This window comes from Cetorhinus maximus, chromosome 2 (assembly GCF_964194155.1).
Source record: "Cetorhinus maximus chromosome 2, sCetMax3.hap1.1, whole genome shotgun sequence".
Lineage (NCBI taxonomy): Eukaryota > Metazoa > Chordata > Chondrichthyes > Lamniformes > Cetorhinidae > Cetorhinus > Cetorhinus maximus.
Genome location: NC_135880.1, coordinates 111116546 through 111143329, shown reverse-complemented (window position 1 = coordinate 111143329; position 26784 = coordinate 111116546). Strand labels below are relative to the sequence as shown.

At 43.7% G+C, this 26784-nt stretch overlaps 1 protein-coding gene across 2 annotated transcripts in view; it reads right to left on the bottom strand.

Moving 5' to 3' along the window:
• Nucleotides 1-26784, bottom strand: part of ercc6l2 (excision repair cross-complementation group 6-like 2) — a 154698-nt gene that overhangs the window by 59598 nt on the left and 68316 nt on the right. The window contains exon 11 of one of the 2 annotated variants that reach the window (XM_078568432.1): nt 24484-24555. The exons of the other annotated variant lie outside the window; for it this stretch is intronic. Within the exon in view, the coding sequence (XP_078424558.1) occupies nt 24484-24555 (72 nt within the window). The remainder of the gene's footprint in view (nt 1-24483; nt 24556-26784) is intronic. 2 annotated transcript variants of the gene reach the window in all.

Genomic DNA, 26784 nt, shown 5'->3' with positions numbered 1-26784 from the left:
CTCAGAGAAGATAATCTCTCCTCAGATGTTAGTCCTGCCATCCCAGGAATCAGTCGGGTAAACCTTCGTTGCACTCCCTCTATAGCAAGAACATCCTTCCTCAGATAAGGAGACAAAAACTGCATACAATATTGCAGATGTGGTCTCACCAAGGCCCTGTATAATTGCAGCAAGAAATCCCTGCTCGTGTACTCGAATCCTCTCGCTATGAAGGCCAACAGGCCATTTGCCTTCTTTAGTGCCTGCTGCACCTGCATGCTTACCTTCAGCAACTGGTGTACGAGGACACCCAGGTCTCGTTGCGCATTCCCCTCTCTCAATTTATAGCCTTTCAGACAATAATCTGCCTTCCTGTTTTTGCTACCAAAGTGGATAACCTCACATTTATCCACATTATACTGCATCTGCCATGCATTTGCCCACTCACTCAGCTTGTCCAAATCACACCGAAGCATCTCTGCATCCTCCTCACAGCTCACCCTCCCACCCAGCTTTGTGTCATCTGCAAATTTGGAGATATTAGTTCCCTCATATAAATCATTAATATATATTGTGAATAGCTGGGGTCCCAGCGCCGATCCCTGTGGTACCCCACTAGTCACTGCCTGCCATTCGGAAAAAAACCCATTTATTCCTACTCTTTGTTTCCTGTCTGCCAACCAGTTTTCTATCCATCTCAATACACTACCCCCAATCCCATGCGCTTTAATTTTACATGCTAATCTCTTATGTGGGACTTTGTCGAAAGCCTTCTGAAAGTCCAAATAAACTACATCCACTGGCTCTCCCTCATCAACACTACTAGTTACATCCTCGAAAAATTCCAGTAAACTTGTCAAGCATGATTTCCCTTTTGTAAATCCATGCTGACTCTGTCTGATTCTGCCACAGTTTTCCAAATGCTTAGCTATTAAATGTTTTATAATGGACTCTAGAATTTTCCCTACTACCGATGTCAGGCTGACTGGTCTACAATTCCCTGTTTTCTCTCTACCTCTCTTTTTAAATAGTGGGGTTACATTAGCTACCCCCCAATCTGTAGGAACTGTCCCAGAGTCTATAGAATCTCAGAAGATGACCACCAATGCATCCACTATGGGCCTTAATATACATCTAATATAGCTCTTGGGGTGAAAGGGATCAAAGGATATGGGGAGAAAGCGGGAGCAGGCTATAGAGTTGGATGATCAGCCATGTTCACAATGAATGGCGGAGCAGGCTCGAAGGGCCGAATGGCCTACTCCTGCTTCTAGTTTCTATGTCCTATGTTAATGGGCCCTACTCTTTCCCTAGTTATCCTCTTACTCTTAATGTACTCGTAAAATAACTTTGGATTTTCCTTTATTTGTTGTTCCCACCCTTTGTCTTTACTGGAATATGTTGGCCCTGTACTCTCCCTATTTCCTTCTTGAATGAGTACCATTGTTCTGACGCAGGTTTACCTAAAAGTAGCTGCTCCCAGTTCATTCTCGTCAAGTCAGATCTGATCTTATTAAAATCGGCCTTTCCCCAATTTAGAACTCTGATTTCTAGCCCATCCTTGTCCTTTTCCATAACAACCTTGAATCTAACGGAGTTATGGTCACTATCTGCAAAACGCTCCCTCACTGATACCCCTACCACTTGCCTGGCTTCATTCCCTAAAATTAAGTCCAGAACTGTCCCCTCTCTTGTAGGACCTTCTATATACTGGCTTAAAAAGCTCTCCTGGATGCATTTTTAAGATAAGCGTCAGCTGGGCCCCCGGGAGACCTCCAAGGGTGTGCAGACACTCATAGGCCCCTCTGCCCGTGACCCCATCTACTCCAGTTTCTCAGGCTGTCAAGCGCGCTTCTGCCCCTGAGCAGATGACTCTTATCAGGCCAGGGCCCTCCAGGCCTCAGGCCACCAGAGGCCGTTTGCCAAGGTCATCACAGGCATCAGAATGCAGCAGTCAGCAGGCTGTCTGCACTTCTGCCGCAGATGTTGGGGTTACACCCAGGTGTAATGGTAAAGTTAGGTAAGTTAAGAAAAATTGATGTCACTTTTGGGTCATGGGTGTGCTAGACATGTAAATAAATTGCACTTTTGTGAATACATTTGATGTTTATGTGAATGTCCTTGGCAACTGAAGGTGTTGAGAATTCGTACTTTGGAATCCTCTCATTTTGAAGTTTAGCCTTCCTCCTCCTCCCACTCGGTGATAAATGTCCCACTGTGAGATTCACATTCCTGTGATGTCAACCTCAGTTGAACTAGTCTCCGCACCCTTATGTGATGTCAGGGAGATGTGTTTAAATCTTTATTGGAAGTGTGGGATGTAAGCGTTTCTAACCCTTCTTCCTCAAGGAATACCAATGAGTGAGGGCAGCTCAACAGCATTAATATCCTAGCGGCATGTGTGTCTCCTCAGTGGTAGTGGCAGAAGAAAAGACTTGCACCGGTGGAGGAGATCCCCAGGCATGTCCACATCTCAGTTGCAGCAGTGTTTGCTTCATTAGATGGCGGCGCAGGCTTCAAGTCTTCTCTCGCTTCGCTTATGTTCTTAAGTGGACTCTTAGTTTCCAGAGCTCACTCACACACAGGGCCCCACAAACCAAAGCAAAGATCATGGCCTGGCAATTCATGAGGCCAGAACGACGTGCAAGTGTGAATGCAGGAATTGTTCTTGCTGCAAGGAGGTGGACATCCCCTTGGATGAAAGAAAATGGCATTGAGGGCTAGGAGTGAATGGCCATATTCCGTCACTTAGCTTTACTCTTCCTGGAACCTGTCAGCAATTAACATATTACAGGCACGTCTCGCATGTCTTCCTTACTCCATGGCGTGATTGCACTCATACTGACCCTCAACAGCCTCCTGAGGTTTCTGGGCCTCAGGATCTTCATCCTCTGAAGAGCTCTCATCCTCCTCCAGGTCATCCTCTAGGCAGGGGGTCACCTCTTTGAATTACCAGATTGTGAAGGGCGCAACACACGGTGATGACGTAGGAAACCCTGTCGGGAGTGTATTGGAGTAAGCCACCTGAGTGGTCCAAGCATCTGAAGCGCATGTTCAGAAGCCCAATGGTCTGCTCTATAAGGGAGCGTGTGGAGCTGTAAGCAGTGTTGTACCTCTCCTCAGATGGACTCTGAGGGCGACGCACCAGTGTCATCAGCCAGTATTTCAGTGGGTACCCCTTATCTCCAAGCAGTCATCCTTGCAGACATAATGGCCCCTAGAAAATCTCAGGCACCTGGGAGTGACTCAGGATGTAGGAGCCATGGCAACTCCCAGGGTCCCACACACAAACAGAATGTGCTTCCGGTGACCACACACCAGTTGTACATTGATGGAATGATAGTCCTTGCGGTTTACAGATATTAGGGGCTGCGACCATGGAGCCCATATAGCCACATAGGTGCGGTCTATTGCACCCTGCACTCCTGGGAAGCCTGAGATGGCAGCGAGGGTGTTGAATTTCGCAGCCTGACTATCTTCGTAAGAGCAAACCTGACATAATGATCAGCCTTCCTGTAAAGGCATCTGTGACCTCCTTTATGCATCGATGTGTTGCGGACTGAGAGATGCGGCACAGGTCCCCTGTTGATCCTTGGAAAGAACCAGAGGCCAAGAAATTGAGTGCTGCGGTCACCTTCAAAACCATTCGCAGGGGATACCCTCCAACTCCACGTGGCATCAGGTCTTCACGAAGAATATGCCATATGTGATGTACCAGAGCTTGGGACAAGTGCAGACGTCCACAGCATTGCCTCTCACTCATTTGTGAATAGGAGACTCTTCTACAATAAAGCATAGGTCTGGCGAGTCGCCCCCGTTATCTGGGTCTCTCCTCCGGACCCTCCTGTTCATGCTCTGGCTCCGCTTGACCATGTCCCTCCTGCCGGAGCTGCACTCAGAGTCACCTCTCCCTCCTTCGCCTCCTCCATTGCATTAGGACCCTGACAAAGGCAGCATTGAGCCCTAGATCCATATCAGCTTTTGCCTTCTCTCTGGAAGGAAACATTGAAGACATTAATGATTCAAGGGGCATGAAAATGAAACTCAGATGATGAATGTTTAGAAACTGTAAGGGTCCATAGTTTTCCTGCCCTAATTGCATGGTGGCTGAGGCTGCCTTGTCACTGAGACACTAGCACACACATTGAGGTGACGAAGATGGCATTGCAGTTATGTAACATCTTGAGCCCTGTGTGGGATGCTAAAGTTTAATTGAGATATGTGACCCAACCTAGCTCTGTACTCCAATCTCTGATGTGGCATATTAATGACCAATCAGTTGCTCATGGTCAATGAGTGGATGTCCTTTGGCCCGTTAGGAGTGTCAAATCTGGTGAACATGTGACAGGCCTTCATTGATGGAATGCCATATATGATACAGCTGTGCCTCCTTCATTATTGCCTGCATTCCCAAATTCTAGATTCCTATGTGTTATTCTTGAGATGCAACGACTATATGTGTAGCTACTGAGTTCTGAGTAGCCCTTTAACAGTGCTAATGAAGGCACTGGCTTTCAGTGGCTTTCATCGCAAGGTCGCCTTCCTCCTTTCTTTCTAAGCAGACAACTGTTCACTCCTATGGCAACAAGAGGTTAGAGGCCGACCCCAGAAAGGCCCCCCTCATATTCACCCTTCCCCCTGACGGCCATTCCACAACCTGCCCTCCTTGTTGCCCCCATCGTGTTCACCCTGACTGCCATTCCACAGCCTTCGTTCCCCGTTGCCCCCCTTGTGTTCGTCAATCCCACCCTCGCCTCACAGCCTACCCCAGTTGAGGTGTTTCTGAAAGTGGAGGCCTGCATGAGCACCACAGCACAGTGGTGTTCTTCGGGGCAATGCAGGAAAAGAGCAGCAGCAGACCAACCCTATAGCCCCAGCAGTGTGGTGTTCATCGCAACAAGACCGACGCAGCACTATGGCAGGTAGGCTATGTATGTTTCACTCACCTCAAAGTTACCAGCGACTTGTGCATGTCACCGCTTTTCAAACGGGTTTGAGGCCGACATAATTTCCTCCTGCAAGATTGGAAGCCCTGACAAGATTCCTGTGAGCAGCTGTTTTAATGAGCATTCATGATGTGTTAATGAATGCAAATGGCGTTGGCGCCACTAATCGGTGGGATAACCAACCTGTCATAAACCCACCATCGGGAGAATTGCAAGCTGTTTTTATGCTGGCGGATTCTGACTTTTTGCCTGCCGCTGGATCCTCCGCTCCCGCCCGCCACAAGACCTGCCGCAGGATGCGAAAATTCCACCCCAACAGGCTACACAAGTAACAGTTTGACAGAGCCATACTTACAGCCAATGTCTCAGGCTCCTACATCATCATCCCTGGATCTGTCCTGTTCTATCACCTGGACAGACCAGCAGAGGTAGCAGAAAAGTAGTGTACTGTTGGAAGAGGGTAGACTTGGAAGTCCTCAATACTTACTCTGGACCCCATGAAATCCCATGGCATCAGGTCAAACAAGGGCAAGGAAATATCGCTTTCCCTCAACTGATGAATCAGTACTTCTCCATGAACACCACTTGAAAGAAGAAGTGAGAGTAGCAAGGGCACAGAATGTACTCTGGGCAAGGTGCTTCAATGTCCATCACCAAGAGCAGCTCAGCAGCGGTACTGTTGACCAAGCATATGAGTCTTGAAGGGCATACCTTTCATGCTGGGTTTTTGCAGGTGGTGAGAGAAACCAACATGAGGTTCTTCTTCTTGAACTTGTCTTTACCAATATACCCATTGTAGATGCATTTATCCTTGACACTACTGGTAGGAGTGACCACTGCACAGTCCTTGTGGAGCTGAAGACTCATCTTCACACTGAGGGCACCTCCCATTGTGTTTTATGGCATTAACACTATCCTAAATGGGATAGATTCAGAACAGATCTAACAGCTCAAAATTGGGCATCCATGAGGAACTGTATTCAACCACAAATCTCATCTGTAATCTCATGGTCTGGCATATCCCTCACTCTACCACTACCATCAAACGAGCTGATCAATCTTGATTCATTGAAAAGTGTATAAGAGCATGCCAGGAGCAGCACCAGGTGTGCTTGGTACAGGTGCCAATTTGGTGAAGCTACAACACAGGGCCAAATGCATGCAAAACAGCAAAAGCAGCAAGCTATAGACAGCTAAGCGACTGCACAATCAACAGGTCAAATCAAAGCTCTGCAGTCCTGCCACATCCCGTCACAAATAACAGTGGATTTCAATTTACGCTTAAACAACCATCAGGAGGTGGTGGCAGCTCCACGAAAGCCGCATCCTTAATGATGGGAGAACCCAGCACATCAGTGCAAAAGACAAGGCTAAAGCATGTGCAACCATCTTCTACCAGAAGTGCTGAGTGGATGATCCATTGCAGCCTCCTCCTAAATTCATTCACAGATGCCAGTTTTTGGCCAATTCGATTCAGCCCATTTGATGCCAAGAAACAGTAGAGTGCACTGAATATGGCAAACATTGTGGGCTCTGAGAACATCATGGCAGGAGTGTTTAAGGCTTATGCTCCAAAGTTAGCTGCACCTCTAGCCGAGCTGCTCCAGTACAGCTCCATTAATGGCATTTACCTGACAAAGTGGAAACTTGCAGGACAAATCCAGTTTGGTTTATTACTGCTCTATCAGCCTACACTCAATCATCAGCAAAGTAATGAAAGGTGTTGTCAACAGTGCTCTCAAACTGCACTTACTCACCAACAGCCACTCATCGATGCTTAGTTTGGGTTCTGTCAGGGACACTCATCCAGATTTCATTGAGACTTAGTCCAAACATGGCAAAAGAGCAGAATTCCAGAGGTGAGAGTAACTGCCCTTGACATCACAACAGCATTTGACCAAGTGCAGTACCAAGGAGCTCCATTCAAAGTGAAATTAATGGGGATCAGGGGGGGAAATGGCTGGAGTCATAACTAGCACAAAAGAAGATGGTTGTGGTTGTTAGAAGCCAATCATCTCAGTCCCAGAATATTACTGAAATAGTTCCTTAGGGCAATGTGCTAGGTCCATCGCCTTCAGCTGCTTCATCAATGACCTTCCCACCATCACAGGGACTGCAGCAGTTGAAGAAGGCACTTTCCTGAGGACAATTTGGGATGGGCAATAAATGCTGGCTTTGCTAGTAATGCTTAGAATAGAACTAATTTCACATCAATATTTTCCAGAGTAAATCACATATATTTGTTTCCTTCATCTAGTCATCTAACCATTTCACTGATCCCAGTGGGACTGAATAAATTTTACATTCTGCCCTAAATCATTCTACTGCATAGTGCAATTCCAGGTTACATGAAGTATTCCTCTTAGGGACTAAAACAAAGGTTAGAAAATATGGGGAAATCAAATACTAGCAAGCAATTAGTTACCTACATTTTCTAAGACTAAGTTGAGCAGCAGCCATTTTCTTAAATGAGCATGGCCTGACAACACTTCACACACAGGGCTATATTTGCCTTATGCATGTCACTAAGATAGCAATTAATCTCAAAAAACTTGGTAACATGTCACATTTGGCAAAATATACAATAGCTTCTAGACAAGGAAGTGTGGTGGGCAGCTGCACGTCATCTTCATGTTTCCTGCTCATTGTCATAATTGCTGTGTGTAAGCACTAACTATGCTGTTCATTGGTTGCACACATTAGCACAGGCCTCAATATCATTACTTGCCAGATCTGCTTGAAAGGAATGTGCAATGAGATTGCTGAAGCTGCTGAGATCAGTTGGAACAGAGTAGTGCAACAAACTACAACGGTTGACTGTGGGAAAGAGCACATGTACCAAGTTTTTCCAACGCCCCACTGGATATCTTAGTGGAGGAGCTAGAAAGGAGGAGAGGTGTCTTGTATCCATAGGGGCGGTCAGGAGGCCCTCCAGACGCACAATGAGAAGACATCAGGAAAAGACAGCATTGGCGCTAAATGTCAAGGGGACCTAGATGCAGTGCCGCAAGAAGTTTAATGATTTCACATGAGTGGTCAAGGTGGGTGAAAACATCTTCAAATTCCACAATCCCACCAACTGCACCACAAACCTCAGTCACTGCTAAATTCACCACACTCCCATCACTCATCTACCAAAAATCTGTATTAATCAGCATTCGTAACAAATATTCAGATGCATCATCTCACCCTCACACATTTAGAACAGTTGCAAGCCTCGCACCCACATCACAGAATGCACACACAGCCAGCTATTCAACCAAGACAACCACATTACCCAAACATACTGCATGACACTCATTGACACACCTTCCACTCCCTTGCAGAAGAAGCTGGCATAGAACCGAAACTGACCAGCGGTGGAGTCGGATCCACTGAAGATGACTATCCTCCTTCTTCTCACACCCACTTCCGCTCATCCCACAATCTCTTCTGACTTAAAAGTTGCAGATGGCATATGTATTCAACTCTTAATTACACCCCCTCCCATTCCCACAGCCTTATCTTTGTCCTTTCATACAATCATGGAATGGTTACAGCACAGAAGGAGGCCATTTGGCTTGTCATTTCCATGCTAGCTCCCTGCAAGAACAAATCAGCTAGTTCCACTTTCCTACCCTCTCCCTATATCTTGATTTTCTTTTTCTTCAGGTTCTTATCCAGTTCCCTTTTGAAAGCCATGATTGAATCTACCTCTACCAACCCTGCAGGCAGTACATTCCAGATCCTAACCACTTGTTCAAAATCACAGAATCTTTGCAGTGCAGAAGGAGGCCATTCAGCCCATCGAGTCTGCACTGGCTCTCTGAAAAAGCACTCTACCTAATCCCACTCCCCTGTCTTAACCCGGAACCTTGCACATTCCTTCTTTTCAGGTAGCATTCCAATTCCGTTTTGAATACCTCGATCAAACCTGCCTCGCCACCCTTTCAGGAAGGTCATTCCAGACTCCAACCACCCTCTGGGTGAAAAATGTTTTTCTCACATCACTTTTATTCCTTTTGCCAATTATTTTGAATCTATGCCCTCTAGTTCTTGATGCTCCCTTGAGTGGGAACAGTTTCTCACTATTTGCCCTGTCCATACCCCTCAGGATCTTGAATACCTCTATCAAGTCTCCTCTCAGCCTTCTTTTCTCCAAGGGAAACAGTCCCAACCTCTCCAATCTATCCTCATAGTTCTTCATCCCAGGAATCATTCTTGTGAATCTCCTCTGTACTCCCTCCAATGCCTTTGCATCCCTCCACAAGTATGGCGCCCAGAACTGGACGCAGCACACCAGATGAGGCCTAACTAGCATCTTACACAAGTTCAACATGACCTCCTTACTCTTGTACTCACTGCCCCTATTAATAAAGCCTAAGATACTATATGTTTTATTAACTGCTCTCTCAACATGCCCTGCCATCTTCAATGACTTATGTACATATACACCAGGGTCCTTCTGTTACTGCACCTCCTTTAGAGTTTCTCCCTTTAGTTTATACTGTCTCTGCATATTCTTCTGCCAAAATGAATTACCTCACACTTCTCTGCATTGAACTTCATCTGCCACTTGCCTGTCCAATCCACCAACATGTCTATATCCTTTTGAAGTTCAAGACTATCCTCATCACAGTTGACAACATTTCCAATCTTTGCATTATCTGCAAATTTTGAAATCATCTTCTGAACACCACAGGGATTGCAGGGATTCAAGAAGGAAGCTCACCACCACCTTCTCAAGGGCAATTAGGGATGGGCAATAAATATTGGCCCAGCCAACGTTGCCCACATCCCATAAATGAATAAAAAAAGGTCATTAATATATATCAGGAAGAGCAAGGGTCCCAACACTGACCCCTGAGGAACTCCACTACAAACCTTCCTCCAATCTGAAAAACATCCATTAAAGACTGCTCTTTTGTTTCCTATCACTCAGCCAATTTCTTATCCAAGTCCCTATTCTCCTTCTTATTACATGAGCTGGAATTTTGCTGCCAAGTCTGTTGTGTGGCACTGTATCAAATGCCTTTTGAAAATCCATATACACCACATCAACAGCTTTGCCCTTAGTAACCTTCTCTATTACCTCCTCAAAAAACTCCAGTAAGTTAGTTAAACATGATTTTTTTCCCTTAATGAATCCATGCTGGCTTTCCTTAATTATCCTACACTTGTCTAAGTGACTATTGATTTTGTCCCAAACTATAGTTTACAGAAGTTTCCCTACCGCTGAAGTCAAACTGACTGGTCTGTAGTTGTTGGCTTTTGTCATGAAGCTATTGATGTATATAATATTTTGGAAAATATTTTCCTTTTAAAATAGAGGTTCGGTCTGCGGGTATGTCTTAATTGGATTAAAGCCAGCTAGTCTGGGTGCTTTGAGATGAATCAGTTTTGATATGTAAGGGAGATACCGTGCATTTGCATTTTTTGAATAGAACATTCATGAAGTGGGGTGAAAACTTGACCCCTTTCTAACAGCTACCAAGCAATATGTTTATATTACTAATAAAATTGGTACAATGAATGGGGTTTCATTGTTAAAAGGTAAAGTTCAAAGGGGTTGTTGATACAATTAGAATTAACATTTAATTTTGTTACCAGTTTTGTTACCAGTACTAGCGGATTCATTAAATGCAAGATTTAGTGGGCCTTTCAGGATTGAAAAGAAATTGAGTGAAGTAAATTATTTAATAAAAACTCCAGATAGAAGAAAGAGAGGGTGTGTCATGTAAATATGCTTAAAAAATACTTTGACAGGGAAGATGATCAAAAAGAGGTATTAGTGATGGTGAATGATGAGAAAGAGGTAGAAGCGCAGGACTCTGAAATTGATTTTCCTCTAATCAAATGGGATAATGAGGGGGTGCTTGAAAATTTAAATGCAACATTGAATTACCTTCCAAGCAAGTGTCAAAGTGATTTGGAAAAGCTATTGCAGTCACCCAAAGCTATTTGTGGAAATAAGTTGGGAAAGACACATTTAGCTTTACATGATGTATATATAGAAATATCATCTTCAGTGAGGCAACAACCTTATAGATTAAATCTGGCAAAGTTATCACAAGTACAAAAAGAAATTGATTTAATGCTTCAAAATGATATCATTGAGTTTAGTTGCAGTAACTGGAGCTCGCCTCTTGTACTGGTACCGAAACCAGATGGAACACAAAGACTGTGTGTGGACTATCGAAAAGTGAATGCGGTGACAAAAGTGGATTCATATCCCATACCACGGTTGGAGGATTGCATTGAGAAAGTGGGACAATCGAAACTAATCACAAAGATTGATAGCTAAAAGGATATTGGCAGGTACCATTGTCAGAGAGGACAAAGGAGATATCAGCTTTCGTAACATCAAGTGGACTATATCATTTTAAAGTCATACCATTTGGTACGAAGAATGCACCTGCGACATTTCAAAGACTGACAAAGTAATTGCAGGTCTAAGCAATTGTGCGGTTTATATTGATGATCGAATTGTTTTCAGTCAGACTTGCGAGGAGCATTTACAGCATGTGGAAGAATTATTTTCTCGACTACAAGAAGCTAATTTGGTGATGAACTTGGCTAAAAGTGAATTTGCGAAAGCGCATGTTACGTATCTAGGCCATACCGTTGGACATGGTAAGGTGGCTCCAAGAGATGCGAAAGTCAAGGCTATCGTGAATTTCCCAGTGCCTACAACAAACCGAGAAGTTTTGAGATTTCTGGGCATGAGTGGGTTTTACCGGAAATTTGTAACAAACTTTAGCCATGTGGTTGTTCCACTGACTGAACTATTAAAAAAGAACAAGAAGTTTAAATGGACACTGGAGTGTCAGAAGCCATTCGATAGTTTGAAAACTGTATTGACTTTGACACCAGTGTTGGTAGTACCCAATTATGCCAAGCAATTCAAGTTGGCCATTGACGCAAGCGATATAGACATTGGGGCTGTATTGTTACAAGAAGATGACAATGGAACTGAAAAACCGATTCACGGAAACTGAATGTACAACAGAAAAGATATTCAACGATCGAAAAAGAGACTTTGAGTTTGGTGTTAGCATTGCAGCATTTTGAAATTTATGTTGCAAATAAATCATCAGAAACAATCGTTTATACAGACCATAATCCTTTGAAATTTTTGGGCAAATTTCATGACAAAAGTGCAAGGCTTTTCAGATGGAGTCTATTGTTACAACTATTTAATCCACGTATTATATATATTGCTGGAAGAAAAAGATTTGTTCGCAGGTGCATTGTCAAGAGTTTGAAGCTTAAAGGAAAATGGGACATTTTTAAAAAACCTGGACACTGAATTGCAGTGATTTCTGTTGATACCAAGGACTTCTATATATATTGTTATGTTAATGCATGCACCTGGTAATGTAATAGTGTAATAAGTACAGGAGAAAGTGTGAGATAGGTTATTAAAATAAAACCGTCTTTTAGAATTATGATTATTTTTTGATAAGGAAGGGGATGTCATGAAGCTGTTAATGTATATAATATTTTGGAAAATATTTTCCTTTTAAAATAGAGGTTTGGTCTGCGGTTATGTCTTAATTGGATTAAAGCCAGCTAGTCTGGGTGCTTTGAGATATACTAGTTTTGATTTGTAAGGGAGATAGCGTACATTTGCATTTTTTGAATAGAACATTCATGAAGTGAGGTGAAAACTTGACCCCTTTCTAACAGCTACCAAACAATGTGTTTATATTACTAATAAAATTGGTACAATGAATGGGGTTTCATTGTTAAAAGGTAAAGTTCAAAGAGGTTGTTGATACAATGAGAATTAATATTCAATGGGGCTGGTAGGTATAACTTCAGTAGTTTTCGGGTGTACAGGCAGAGGCAATGTAAGACCAAAAGGCAGCTGCAAGCCTCCAACTGGCTCCACAGTGAAAGGAACCTCATTTTGAATTCGTAAAGAGAAAATGCTTTGCCTGGTGTTTTGGATCCAACAGAGGGCGGTAGTGAGAAGTGACTGAGAAGTATTCTGGGAGAAGTCAGCGCAGTCACCGCAACTCAGAAGGGGATCGAGGAGAAGGACCCTTGCACTCAAAGGAGGAAGAGAATCCAACAGAGGGCGGTAGTGAGAAGTGACTGAGAAGTATTCTGGGAGAAGTCAGCGCAGTCACCGCAACTCAGAAGGGGATCGAGGAGAAGGACCCTTGCACTCAAAGGAGGAAGAGAATCCAACAGAGGGCGGTAGTGAGAAGTGACTGAGAAGCATTCTGGGAGAAGTCAGCGCAGTCACCGCAACTCAGAAGGGGATCGTCAAAGAACGGAATAGCACCAAACATTACATTGCAGTAGTGTTTCCATCCCTCCCTCCTCCTCAAACCAAAAAAAAAGAGAGAGGGAGAGGCAGTACCTTCAGGAGTGCACTAGACCTGCGAGGGACACTCTTCTGAAAGTGGATATTAAAAAAAGCAGCTGATTGGTAAGTAAATCCTGGTGAGTTTTTTTTCAATCTATTAAAGTAATTCATTGCTTAATACTGAGGTAGGAGCTAAAAAAAAGAATGGAGTAGTACTGTACAAGTATAATTAGTCAAGATACAAGGTTCCTAGCGAACATAAATAAGGTCCCGAGCTAGTGTATTTTTTAAGGGAGTAACTAGCTTAATCGAGAGGGACGTCATGGCAAGAGAACTCAGACCCGTGGTATGCTCCTCCTGCAGGATGTGGGAAATGAGGGATGCCTCCAGCGTCCCTGGTGACCGTGTGTGCGGAAGGTGTGTCCAAATGCAGCTTCGAGCTAACCGGATTTCGGAGCTGGAGCTGCGGGTGGACTCATTGTGGAGCATCCGCGATGCTGAGCAAGTCATGGATAGCACGTTTAGCGAGGTGGTCACACCGCAGGTGAAGATTACACAGGCAGAAAGGGAATGGGTGACCATCAGGGACAGTAAAAGACTCAGGAAGGTAGTGCAGGAGTCCCCTGTGGTCATCCCCCTCTCTAACAGATATACCGCTTTGGATACTGTTGGGGGGATGGCCTCTTAGGGGAAAACAGCAACAGCCAAGTTGACAGCACCGTGGGTGGCTCTACTGATCAGAGGGGCGGGAGGAAAACAAGTGGCAGGGCCATAGTGATAGGGGATTCAATAGTTAGGGGCACAGACAGACGCTTCTGTGGCCGCAAACGTGAATCAAGGATGGTACGTTGCCCCCTGGTGCCAGGGTCCAGGATGTCATGGAGCGGCTGCACATTCTGGGGAGGGAAGGTGAACAGCCAGTGGTCATGGTACACATTGGTACCAACGACATAGGTAAACTAAGGGATGAGGACCTGCAAGCTCAGTACAGGAAGTTAGGAGATAAATTAAAATCCAGGACCTCAAATGTAGTAATCTCAGGATTACTCCCAGTTCCACGTGCTAGCGAGAGCAGGAATAAGAGGATAGACCAAATGAACACGTGGCTGGAGAGATGGTGTAGTGGGAAGGGATTCAGATTCTTGAGGCACTGGGACCAGTTCTGGGGAAGGTGGGACCTGTACAAAACGGACGGGCTGCACCCAGGCAGAGCTGGGACCAGTGTCCTTGCGGGGGCTTCTGCTAGTTCTGTTGGGGAGTATTTAAACTAGTGTGGCAGGGGGATGGGATCCCAGGACTAGGATCAGATAGGTCAGATTCAGATCAGAAAAATTGAGGTAGAACGTTGTGATAGACATGGAGTTACAGGATAGGCAACGTTTAAAAAGTGTCCAGCAAGGGAAATTGACAGGGTTAAACTGTTTATACTTCAATGCAAGGAGTATTACAAACAAGATAGATGAGTTAAGGGCACAGGTAGACACATGGCAGCAGGGTGTCATTGCTATAATGGAGACCTGGCTAAATGAGGGACAAAACTGGTAGCTTAATATCCCTGGTTATAGAGTCTTCAGACATGATAGAGTAGGAGATAAAAAATGAGGGGGAGTAGCACTAATGGTTAAAGAACCAGTTCCAGTTGCGAGAAGGGATGATATACTAAATGGGTCAACAAACGAGGCTTTATGGATTGAGCTTAGAAATAAAAAAAAGGGCAGTCACACTACTGGGAGTATACTACAGACCCCCAAATAGTGAAAGGGAGATAGAAGAACAAATATGTAGGCAAACTTCTGCTTGTAAGAACAAGAGGGCAATAATAGTAGGAGACTTCAACTATCCTAATAACAACCGGGATTCAAACAATATAAGGGGCACTGAGGGAGAAAAATTCATGCAGTGTGTCCAGGAAATTTTTTTCAACCAATTAGTGACAAACCCAACGAGAGGAGATGCAATTCTAGACCTAGCCTTGGGGAACGAAGAAGGGCAAGTGGGTGAAGTGACAGTTGGCGACCATATCGGGGACAGTGATCACAATTCAGTTAGATTTAGCATTACCATGGAAAAGGACAGAGATATGGCAGGAGTAAAAGTCTTGAACTGGGGGGAAGGCAAATTTTGCAGAAATGAGAAGGGACTTGGCTGAGGTGAGCTGGACAGCATTGCTGGAGGATAAAACAGTGGAAAACCAGTGGGAAGCACTAAAAAGTAAGATCCTAATTGTACAAAGTAGACATGTCCCCTACAAAAATAAGAGTGGTACTGCCAAACCTAGACCCCCCTGGTTGTCTAGAGGAATACAAGGGAAGATCAAACAGAAAAAGAAAGCGTACGATAGGCACAAAGAACTAAGCACTGCAGATAGCCTAGACGAGTATAGGAAATGCAGGGACGAAGTACAAAAGGAAACAAGGAAATCAAAGAGAGGGCATGAAAAAAGATTAGCAAGTAAAGTTAAAGATAACCCAAAGATGTTTTACCAATACATTAATGCTAAAAGGTTAGTTAAGGAAAAAGTGGGACCTATCAGAGATGAAGATGGAAACTTGTGTGTAGATGCAGAGGCTGTGGGAAGGGTTTTGAATGAATATTTTGTCTCCGTGTTTACAAAGGAAAGGGAGGATGTAGATATAGTAGTCCAGGAGGAACACTGCGAGATATTGGATGGGATAGTCATAAAGAGAGAGGAAGTATTCAAAGGGTTGAAATCCTTGAAAGTTGATAAGTCACCAGGGCCAGATGGATTGTTTCTGAGGCTGCTGAAGGAAGTCAGGGAGGAGATAGCAGATGCTCTGAGGATGATTTTCCAATCTTCACTAGATACAGGGGAGGTACCGGAGGACTGGAGAAATGCAAACGTAATTCCATTGTTTAAAAAGGGATCAAAGGAAATGCCAAACAATTATAGGCCAGTTAGTCTTTACATTGGTGGTAAGCAAATTATTAGAATCAATCCTGAGAGATAGGATTAACTGTCATGTGGAAAGGCATGGAATAGTCAGGGATGGTCAGCATGGATTTGTTAAAGGAAGGTCTTGCCTCACAAATTTGATTGAATTCTTTGAGGAAGTGACAAGAAGGGTTGTTGAAGGTAGTGCAGTGGATGTTGTGTACATGGATTTTAGCAAGGCATTTGACAAGGTCCCACATGGCAGATTGTTCAGGTAAGTAAAAGCCCATGGGATTCAGGGTAATGTGGCAAACTGGATAAAAGGTTGGCTTTGTAACAGGAAACAAAGGGTAATGGTCGTTGGATGCCCTTGCGAATGGAAAGTTGTCTCAAGTGGTGTTCCACAGGGCTCGGTGTTGGGACCCTTGCTGTTTGTGTTATATATTAACGATTTGGACATGAACATGGGGGACACGATTGGGAAATTTGCAGATGACACAAATATTGGCCGAGTAATGGATAGTATAGAGGATAGCCATAATCTCCAAAACGATATAGATGAGTTGGTGGAGTGGGCGGTAAAGTGGCAGATGGATTTTAACATAGAGAAGTGTGAGGTCATACATTTAGGGAGGTCAAACAGTTACAGGGATTACACAATAAATGGGAATATACCAGGAGGGGTAGATGAAGTGAGAGATCTTGGCATACAAGTACACAGGTCCCTGAAGGCAGCAGTTCAAGTAGACAAGGTTATAAAAAAGGCATATGGAATGCTCTCCTTCATTGGCAGAGGTATTGAATATAAAAGTAAGGATATAATGTTGGAATTGTATAAAACACTGGTGAGGCCACAACTGGAGTATTGTGTGCAGTTCTGGTCACATTACAGGAAGGACGTAATAGCTCTGGTGAGAGTGCAGAGGAGGTTCACAAGAATGTTGCCAGGGTTAGAAAAGTGTAGCTACGAGGAGAGATTGGATAGGTTGGGGTTATTTTCCTTAGAACAAAGAAGGCTGAGAGGTGACTTGATTGAGGTGTACAAAATTATGAGGGGAATAGATAGAGTGGACAGGATAAAATTGTTTCCCTTAGTGGAGAATTCTAGAACCAGGGGACATAGATTCAAGATAAGTGGCACAAGGTGTAGGGGGGGCATGAGGAAGAACTTTTTTACGCAGAGGGTAGTGGGTGTCTGGAATTCGCTGTCTGAGTTGGTGGTAGAGGCAGAAACTCTAAACTCTTTTAAAAAGTACCTGGATCTGCACCTTAAGTGCTGTAAGCTGCAGGGCAGTGGGCCAGGTGCAGGAAGGTGAGATTAGAAAGGGCACCTGGGTGTCCTTGGGCTGGCATGGACAAGATGGGCCGAATGGCCTCCTTCTGTGCTGTAACTTTTCTATGGTTCTATGGTTAAATCTATGGCTTGCTGTTGCCTTAATGGAGATTAGTTTGGGAATTTGTTAAAAACTATGATAGTAGTGATTTGTAGCCATGTGTATATATTATAACCTGTGTAACTTAATAAAATGTTTCATTTAGTTGATGTAAAACCTCGAGTACTAGTGGTCTGATTCCTGAGTTTAGAGTCACATCTCAAACATAACACTTAAAGTTATTGGTTATGATAGTTGTTTAAAGTTTCCCTCTGGGATTTCTTTAAATAACTCTGCTTTACCAACTGCATCGGTCATAACAGCTTTATCTTTGCACCCCTTTCTGAACAACAGTGTAACATTTGCATTCTCCAGTCCTCTGGCACCACCCCTATGTCTAAGGAAGACTGGAAGATTATCACTGGTATCTCTGCAATTTTCACTCTCACTTCCCTCAGTCCCTTGGATCCATCTCATCCGCTCCTGGTACCTTATCAATTTTAAGTAAAGATCGCGGCCAGAATTTTCCAGACCCCCATCGCAGGTTCCCCCACGGCGGGACTGGCAGGCCATTGAAATCTCCATTTACATCGGTGGGACCAGAAGATCCCACCAGCATGATGGGCTGGAAAATTCTGGCTAGCCTTTCTAAAACCCCCTCCTTCTCAATTGTAATTTCTTCTAGTGTACCAGTTACCTCCTCTCTGACCTCGGCCTGGGTAGCATCTTCTTCCTTTGTAAAGGCAGATACAAAGTACTCGTTTAATGCCTCCGCTATTTCTCCTCCCTCCACGTGCAAGTCTCCTTTTTATCCCTAATCGGCCCTACTCTTTCTTTTACCACCCTTTTATCATTTACATGCTTATAGAAGACCATGGGCTTCTCTTTTATATTAGCTGCCAGTCTCTTTTCATGCTCTCTCCTTGCTTTTCTTATTAGTTTTTTCACTTGCCCTCTAGTTCTTCTATATTCAGCCTGATCCTCCATTGTATTTTCGACCTGACATCTGTTGTACGTGCATTTCTTCCTTTTCATCTTCACCTCTATCTCTCTTCTTGTCTAGGGTGCATTGGATTTATTTGTCCTACTTTTCCCCCTCAATGGAATATACCTTGACATTGCCTGCAATACTTTTCTTTGAAGGTGGCTCATTATTCAGCCACTGTCTTTTCTGCCAACATTTAATTCCAATTTACATGACTTAGAAGCATTCTCATCCCATCGAAATTGGCTTTCCCCCAATTAATTATCCCTGCTCTGGATTGTTCCTTGTCCTTCTCCATGGCCAACCTAAACATTACAATACAATGGTCACTGTCCTCTAGGTGCTCTGCCACTGGTACTTGATCCACTTGGGCCAACCCATTCCCCAGAACCAGGTCCAGCAGTCCCTGCTCTCTCACTGAACTGGAAACATACTGCTGCAGAAAAATATCCTGAACACATTCTAGGAACTCTCGTCCCTCTGCACTATTCCTATCTCAGTCTTTATTTGGATAATTGAAGACCCCCATTATAATTACTCCGTAATTCTTGCACTTCTCTGTAATTTCTTTGCAGATTTGTTTCTCTGCATCCCTTCCACTAGTTGGTGGTCTGTATACTACACCGATCAATGTTATTGCACCTTTTTCATTCCTTACCTCTAGCCAGAGAGATTCCACCCTTGACCCCTCTGGAACATCTTTTTCTCCAGTACTGTAATGCCATCTTTAGTCAATACTGCCACTCCCCACCCTTTTCTTCCTTTCCAATCTCTTCTAAACACCTTGTACTCAGGGATATTTAATGTCTAGTCCTGCTCTTCTTTGAGCCAGGTCTCTATTAAAGCAATGATATCATCATTCCATTTGTCAACTTGTACCTGTAGTTCACCAATCTTATTAACCATATTATTCCATGTATTCACATACATGCAACATTACCCCTTATTTATGCTTTTTTACTTTCCCCCTTACTCTGACCCCATCTAATGACTTACTATTGCCTACTCTAATTCTATCAAACTCTCTAAGTATTCTATCTACCTTGATAATACTCTCTGATATATCCTCCTTATCAGTTAAAACTTCTCTACTTCCCCTCAGTTCCCCTCCTCTCCACTCTGAATTTCCCCTCAGGTTCCCATCGCCCTGCTAATCTAGTTTAAACATTCCCCGACAGCATTAGCAAACCTCCCTGCGAGGACATTAGTCCCAGTCCTGTTAAAGTGTAACCTGTCCTTCACAGGTTCCACCTGCCCCAGAACTGGTCCCAATGGCTAAGAAATCTAAAGCCTTCCCTCCTACTCCATTTCTGCAGCTACATGTTGAACTGCTCAATCTTCCTATTCTTATGCCCACGAGCATGTGGCACTGGGAGTAATCCTGAGATTACTGCTCTTGAGGTCCTGCTTTTTAATTCTCTTCCTAACTCTGTAAAGTCTGCTTTCAGGACTTCATCCCTTTTCCTACCTACGTCATTGGTCCCAATGTAGACCACAACCTCTGACTATTCACCCTCCCCCAAAAGAATGTTCTGCGGCTGCTCTGTGACATCCTTGATCCTGGCACCAGGGAGGCAACATACCATCGTGGAATCACATCTATGGCCGCAGAAAGGCCTGTCTGCTCCCCTAACTATGGAATCCCCTACCACTATAGCACTTCCACTCTTCCTCCTCCCCTCCTGTGCAGCTGTGCCACCTATGGTGCCATGAACTTGGATCTTGCTACAGTCCTCTGAGGAACCATATCGTTCACCAGTATTCAAAATGGAAGAACGGTTAGAGAGCGAGATAGCCCCAGGGGATTCCTGCACTACCTGCCTGTTTCTCATAGATACTTTGGCGGTCACCCATTCCCTCTCTGCCTGTGTACTTCTTAGCTGTGTTGTGACCACCTCTCCAAACATGCTATCCACATAAGCCTCAGCCTTGCAGATGCACCACAGTAACTCCAGCCGCCACTTGAGATCCGCAACCCGGAGCTCAAGTTTCTGCAGCTGGTGACACTTCCTGCAGATGTAGTCATCAAGGGCACTTGGTGCCCACAGGACTTCTCACATCCCGCAAGATGCAGCCCACATGGCCGAGCTGCACTGACATACCTTAAACTTTACATAACGTGTTTATTATAATATAATTTCACCTGCCACTCACCAATTGTCTCTTCTGTGCCAAGTCCAGAAAGGCCTATACTCACCAACCAATCAACTTACGGGACTCCTGTGACATCTGTTTTAGATTTTATCTGTAAACTCCTGGCTCTCTCTCTCTCTGCTGCTTTATGGCTTCTCTCTCTGAACTTCTGCTGCTTTACGGGCTCTATTATATTGTTTAGTTCACTTAATTTAATCACTTGAGTAATTGACTTAGAATAATTCCCATGTATACCACACCTCTTTCCCCCGTGCACCAAATTCCCATGTGAACCTAATTTGCTACTCACTTGGTCTCCGTCTCACTCAGGCGTAGTCGCCTGTCTCCTCACGCATCCTTTACTGATCGTATGGTTTGCCTCTATTGACAGTTAACGGCCACTACCAGACAGTTTCCTGTTTAACAAGCTAGTTGAACTTACTTGAAGGTTGTTAGATCTATGTCAGTGCCTGATTCTTAATCTATATTTAAACCTGAAAAATACTTACCAGAACTTACCACGTGAACTTAATTCGCTATTCCCTCAGTCTCCGTCTCAATCAGGCGTAGTTGCCTTTTTTCTCGCGTGCCCCTTACTAATGCTGTGTAAAAAAGCTTTTCTTCATATCACCTTTGGTTCTTTTGCCATTCGCCTTATATCAGTGCCCTCTGGATCTCAACCCTTGCACCAGTGGGTACAGTTTCTCTCTATCTACTCTGTCTAAGCCCCTCATGATTTCAAACACATCTATTGAATCTCTTCTCAACCTTCTATTTCCTAAGAACACCCAAGCCGCTCCAATCTATCCACATGACTGAAATTCCTCACGCTTGGAACCGTTCTCGTAAACTTTTTCTGTGCCTTCTCTAAAGCCTTCACAAACTTCCTAAGCCCAGAGTTGATACAATACTCTAGTTAAGGTTGTATTAATGTTTCATAAAGGTTCATTATAAATTCCTTGCTTGTGTACTCTATGCCTCTAATTATAAAGCCCAGGATCGAATATGCCTTTTAACTGCTTTCTCAAACTGCCTTGACACCTTCAACAATCAATGGACATATACCCCCTGGTCTCTCTGTTCATGCTCTCCCCCTCCTTCATCCTACCAAAATGTATCACTTTACACTTCTCTGCATTACATTTCATCTGCCATGTGTCAGCCTATTCCATTAAGCTGTCTATGTCTTCTTGAAGTCTATCACTATCCTCCTCACAATTCACAATGCTTCCAAGTTTTGTGCCATCTTCAAATTTTGAAACTGTGCCCTGTACACCCAAGTCTAAGTCATTAATATATATCAAGAAAAACAGTGGTCCTAGTACTGACCCCTGGTGAACTCCACTGTATACCTTCCTCCAGTCTGAAAATCAAACATTCACCACTACTCTTTGTTTCCTATCACTTAGCCAACTATGTATCCATGAAGGCACAATCCCTTATATTCCACGGGCTTCAACTTTGCTGGCAAGTCTACTAGTGGCAGTTTATCAAAAGTCTTTTGGAAGTCTACGTATACCACATTACCCTCATCAATCCCTTCCGTTACCTCATCAAAAAACTCAATCAAGTTAGTTGAACATGATTTGCCTTTAGCAAACTATAGTAAATGTAAACATTGTGTTATCCAGCATTCTACCAACCGGAATTCTCTACTATCCAGAATTTCTAATGTTCCCTTAATATGAATCGTCACTTTACCAAGCAGAAGCAATTACGAATCTATCCAGAACACATACCTGTATACTGTAGTGTTTTATACTTTACTTTATGTTTCAATGTACTGCTGAATATTTAGAAGTAAAAAGAATACTGTTCTTTACTTCCTGAGTATTTGCATTTTAAGTCATGCTACAAGTATTGTGCTGTATTCCGCTGGTAAATGGAACTCTCTAATAAGCATTTTTGATTAACCAGCAGCATCCATTTCCCGTGCATGACAGATAATAAAGATTTTACTGTAATTAAAGAATGAATTTGTTTATTAATCAACACTTGTCCAAGTGATTGTTAATTTTGTCCTGGGTTATCCTTTCTAAAAGCTTTGCCACTAGTGAGGTTAAAATGACTGGCCTATAGCTGCTAGGTTTGTCCTTATGCCCTTTTTTGAACAAAAGTGTAACATTTGCAATTCTCCAGTCCTCCGACATAACCCCCATAGCTAAGGAAGATTAGAAGATTATGACCAGTGCCTCTGCAATTTCCACCCTTGTGTCCCTCAGTATCCTTGGATGCATCCCATCCAGTCTTAGTGACTTATCAACATTAATTATGGCTAGCTTTTCTAATACATCTTCTTTGTCAATCTTTAGCCCATGCAGTGCCTCAAATACCTCCTCTTTCGTTATTGCAGCATCTTCTTCCTTAGTTAAGGCAGACATAACTTAATATTTAGTACCTCAGGCATGCCCTCTGTCTCCATGTGTAGATTCCTTTTTTGGTCCCTAATCAGCCTCACCCCTTCCCTTACTAGCCTTTTACTATTTAAACGTATGTGGAAAGAGTTTTGGATTCCCTTTTATGTTAGCTATCACTCTCTTCTCATACTCAGCCCCTTTTATACTTTGCCTGTCATATTCCTCTCTGAGCTTTCTACATTCAGCCTGGTTCTCACTTGTATTATCAACTTGACATCTATCATAGTCACTCCTTTTTGACTTCATCTTACTCCCCATCTCTTTTCATCATCCTGTGAGCTCTGGCTTTCCTTGCACAATCATTCCCCGTTGTGGGAATATACCATCAAGTACCCAAGAACTGTAACCTGGCAGGCAATGGAGGAAGATTAAGAAGACACTGATGGTGAACTTGCATGGTCAGTTGATCTCACATTTGCAGTCATTACTGACAGTGCATGTATCTTAGAAGATGGATTAGAGGTGGGAACTGCACATGGTGAGACACTGGACACAAGTGCACAGGGGACAAGGATAACACAGGTACCAGTTCGTTGAACAGCAATGTCGCTCATGAGTTTGGCTGCACAGGACTCAGATGAGCTCTTCGATAGGGCAGACTACAGAGAAAAGCTGAAACAAAAACAAAAAATGCTGGAAAAACTCAGCAGGTCTGGCAGCATCTGTGGAAAGACAGAGTTAACGTTTTGAGTCCATATGACTCTTCTTCAGAGCTGCTGAGTTTTTCCAGCAGTTTTTGTTTTTGTTTCAGATTTCCAGCATCCACAGTATTTTGCCTTTTATGGCAGAGAAAAGCTGATGAGCGTACACACCAAAATACTTGGTGCATTGGGAAGGCTGCTAGAAAGCCTGCATGTGTTCAGTATCAAAGAGCATGGAGGATTCCAGCAGCGACTTAACATAAGGCTTCTCCCAGAGGCTGGAGCCTGACCTTGGCAGAATGGAATTGGTAGACAACATCATCAAAACACTTGTGGACCCAACCATGATGCACTGTCTGACAGTTGGTGTCTCAGCTTGTATTGCAGGAAAAGCAGCTTGCACTAAAAGTATGAATGCTGTAGTGGAAGCATGTGTGCTTTAATCCCTTTATGAAAATGGCATCAGGCAGGTTTTTCCCCAGAGGTGTGGGCACATGTTGCGGCTGCCATTTTGGAACCCTAAGGGGTTAACGTTTCAGGTCAATGACATTTCATCAGAACATTCTGATGTTGATGAAACGGTCATTGACCCGAAACATTAACTCTATTCCTCTCTCCACAAATGTCACCTCCCCTGCTGAATATTTTTAGCATTTTCTGTTTTAATTTCAGATTTCCAGCATCCACAGTATTCTGCTTTCCTAGGGGGGTACACCTATAAATGAATTCTAACCAGTATATCTCAAGTTATTTCTGTATACTTATGTAAAATGGTCTGGTTCAGTTCATCAGCAAACCATATTTGGGTATGGTTACCCACCTTGGTAGAGAGGGAGAAGAGCAGAATTTTTTCCCGGTTCCTTCTACAGTGGTCCAAAAGCCGCTGAAGAACCTGAAAGCACAGATGGAGACATTGATATTTCAACCCTCTGGTTACTGGGTCTGCAGATCACAATAGGCAGCTTTTTAAAAATTCTTTCAGGAATGCTGGCTAGCATTTAAAGCACATCCCTAATTGCCCTTGAGAAGGTGGTGTTGAGCCACCTTCTTGAACCACTGCAGCCCATATGTTGTAGGTGCACTCATAGAGGAGGGAGTTCCAGGTTTTTGATCCAGTGATAGTGAAGGAACGGTGATATAGCTCTAAGTCAAGGGGTATGGTTGCGTGGTGGTAACATTACTGGACTAATCCAGAGGTTGGATTCAAATCCCACCACTGCAGCTAGTGGAATTTAAATTTAATTAAATAAATCTGGAATAAAACCCAGTTTCAGTAACAGTGACCATGAAACCACTGGATTGTCATTAACTAGTTCACTAATACCCTTTACCTGGTCTAGCCTACATGTGACTCCAGATCCAGAGCAATGTGAAAAATTTTATTAAAGGACCAATGATTTAATTGCCCCAAAAGGCTGTAATGCTGTGAAACTCTCTCGTTTAGCCGCGGGCATTATTTAATCCTGCTTTTTACCATCTTTTAACCCACTTCTAATTCTGGCCTCTTATGCATCCCCAATTTTAATTGCTCCACCGTTGGTGGCCATGGCTTCAGTTGTTCAGGCCCAAAGCTCTGGAATACCCTCCTTATACCTCTCAGCCTCGCTTTCCTTCTTAAACCTACCTCTTTGATCAGGGTTTTGGTCATTTGACCCAATTTCTCCTTATATGGCTCAGTGTCATATTTTGTTTTATAATGCTCCTGCAAAGTGCCTTTGGACATTTCATTATGTTAAAGGTGCTTTGTAAATATAACTTGTTATTATACTTTTCCTTTACTCGTATTATTTTTGTTGTTCCTCTCACAGGCATATCTCCCTCTCCTGGGATATTACTTTAGAAACAGAAATATTTACTTTTGAGAAGACGACCATTCGGCCCATTGTGTCCGTGTTGGCTGAAAAAGTGTTTTTCAGTCTTATCTCAACTTCCAGCTCTTAGTCCATAGCCCTGTAGGTTATGGCACTTCAAGTACATATCCAAGTATCTTTTAAATGTGATGAGGGTTTCTGCCTCTATTACCCTTTCAGGCGGTGTGTCTGACCTCCACTATTGTGTTCTTCTGTTTGTCGCAAATGTACCAATCACATGACAAGGATTGATAAAATAATAAGGGGGAGGTGGTGGCATAGTGGCATTGTCACTGGACAAATAATGCTCTGGGGACCCTGGTTTGAATCCCACCATGGCAGATGGTGAAATTTGAATTCAATAAAATAAAAATCTGGAATTAAAAGTCTGTTGATTGTCGTAAAACCCATCTGATTCGCTGCTCTTTAGGGAAGGAAATCTGCTGTCCTTGGTCTGGCCTAAATGTGACTCCATACCCACAGCAATGTGGTTGACTCCAGCAAGCCACTCAATTGCATCAAACCCCTATGAAGCTGAAAAGGAATGAAACTGGACCCGGCATCAACCGAAGCACCAGAAAGGACAACAGCAAACACAACTCTGTCAACCCTGCAAAGTCCTTCTTAGTTACATCTGGGGGCTAGTGCCAAAATTGGGAAAGCTGTCTCACAGACTAGTCAAGCAAGCCTGACATAGTCATCCTCATGGAATCATACCTGACAGATAGTGTCCCCAACACCACCATCATTGAATACGTCCTTTCCCACTTGCAGGACAGAGTCAGTAGAGGTGACAGCACAGTGGTATACACTCGGAAAGGGGTTGCCCTGGGAGTCCTCAACATCGACCCCGACCCCATGAAATTTCATGGCATCAGGTCAAACATGGGCAAGGAAACCTCCTGCTTATTACCATGTACGGCCCTCCCTCAGCTGATGAATCAGTACTCCACCATGTTGAACACCACTTGGAGGAAACACTAGGGTGGCAAGGATGCAGAATGTACTCTGGGTGGGGAACTTCAATGTCCATCACCAAGAGTGGCTCGGTAGCATGACTATAGACCGAGCTGGCTGATTCCTAAAGGACATAGCTGCTAGACTGGGTCTGCGGCAGGTGGTGAGTGAGCCAAAAAGAGGGAAAAACATACTTGACCTCATCCTCACCAATCTGCCTGCCACAGATGCATCTGTCTGCAACAGCATCGGTAGGAGTGACCATCACACAGTCCTTGTGGAGACGAAGTCCCGTCTTCACATTGAGGATACGC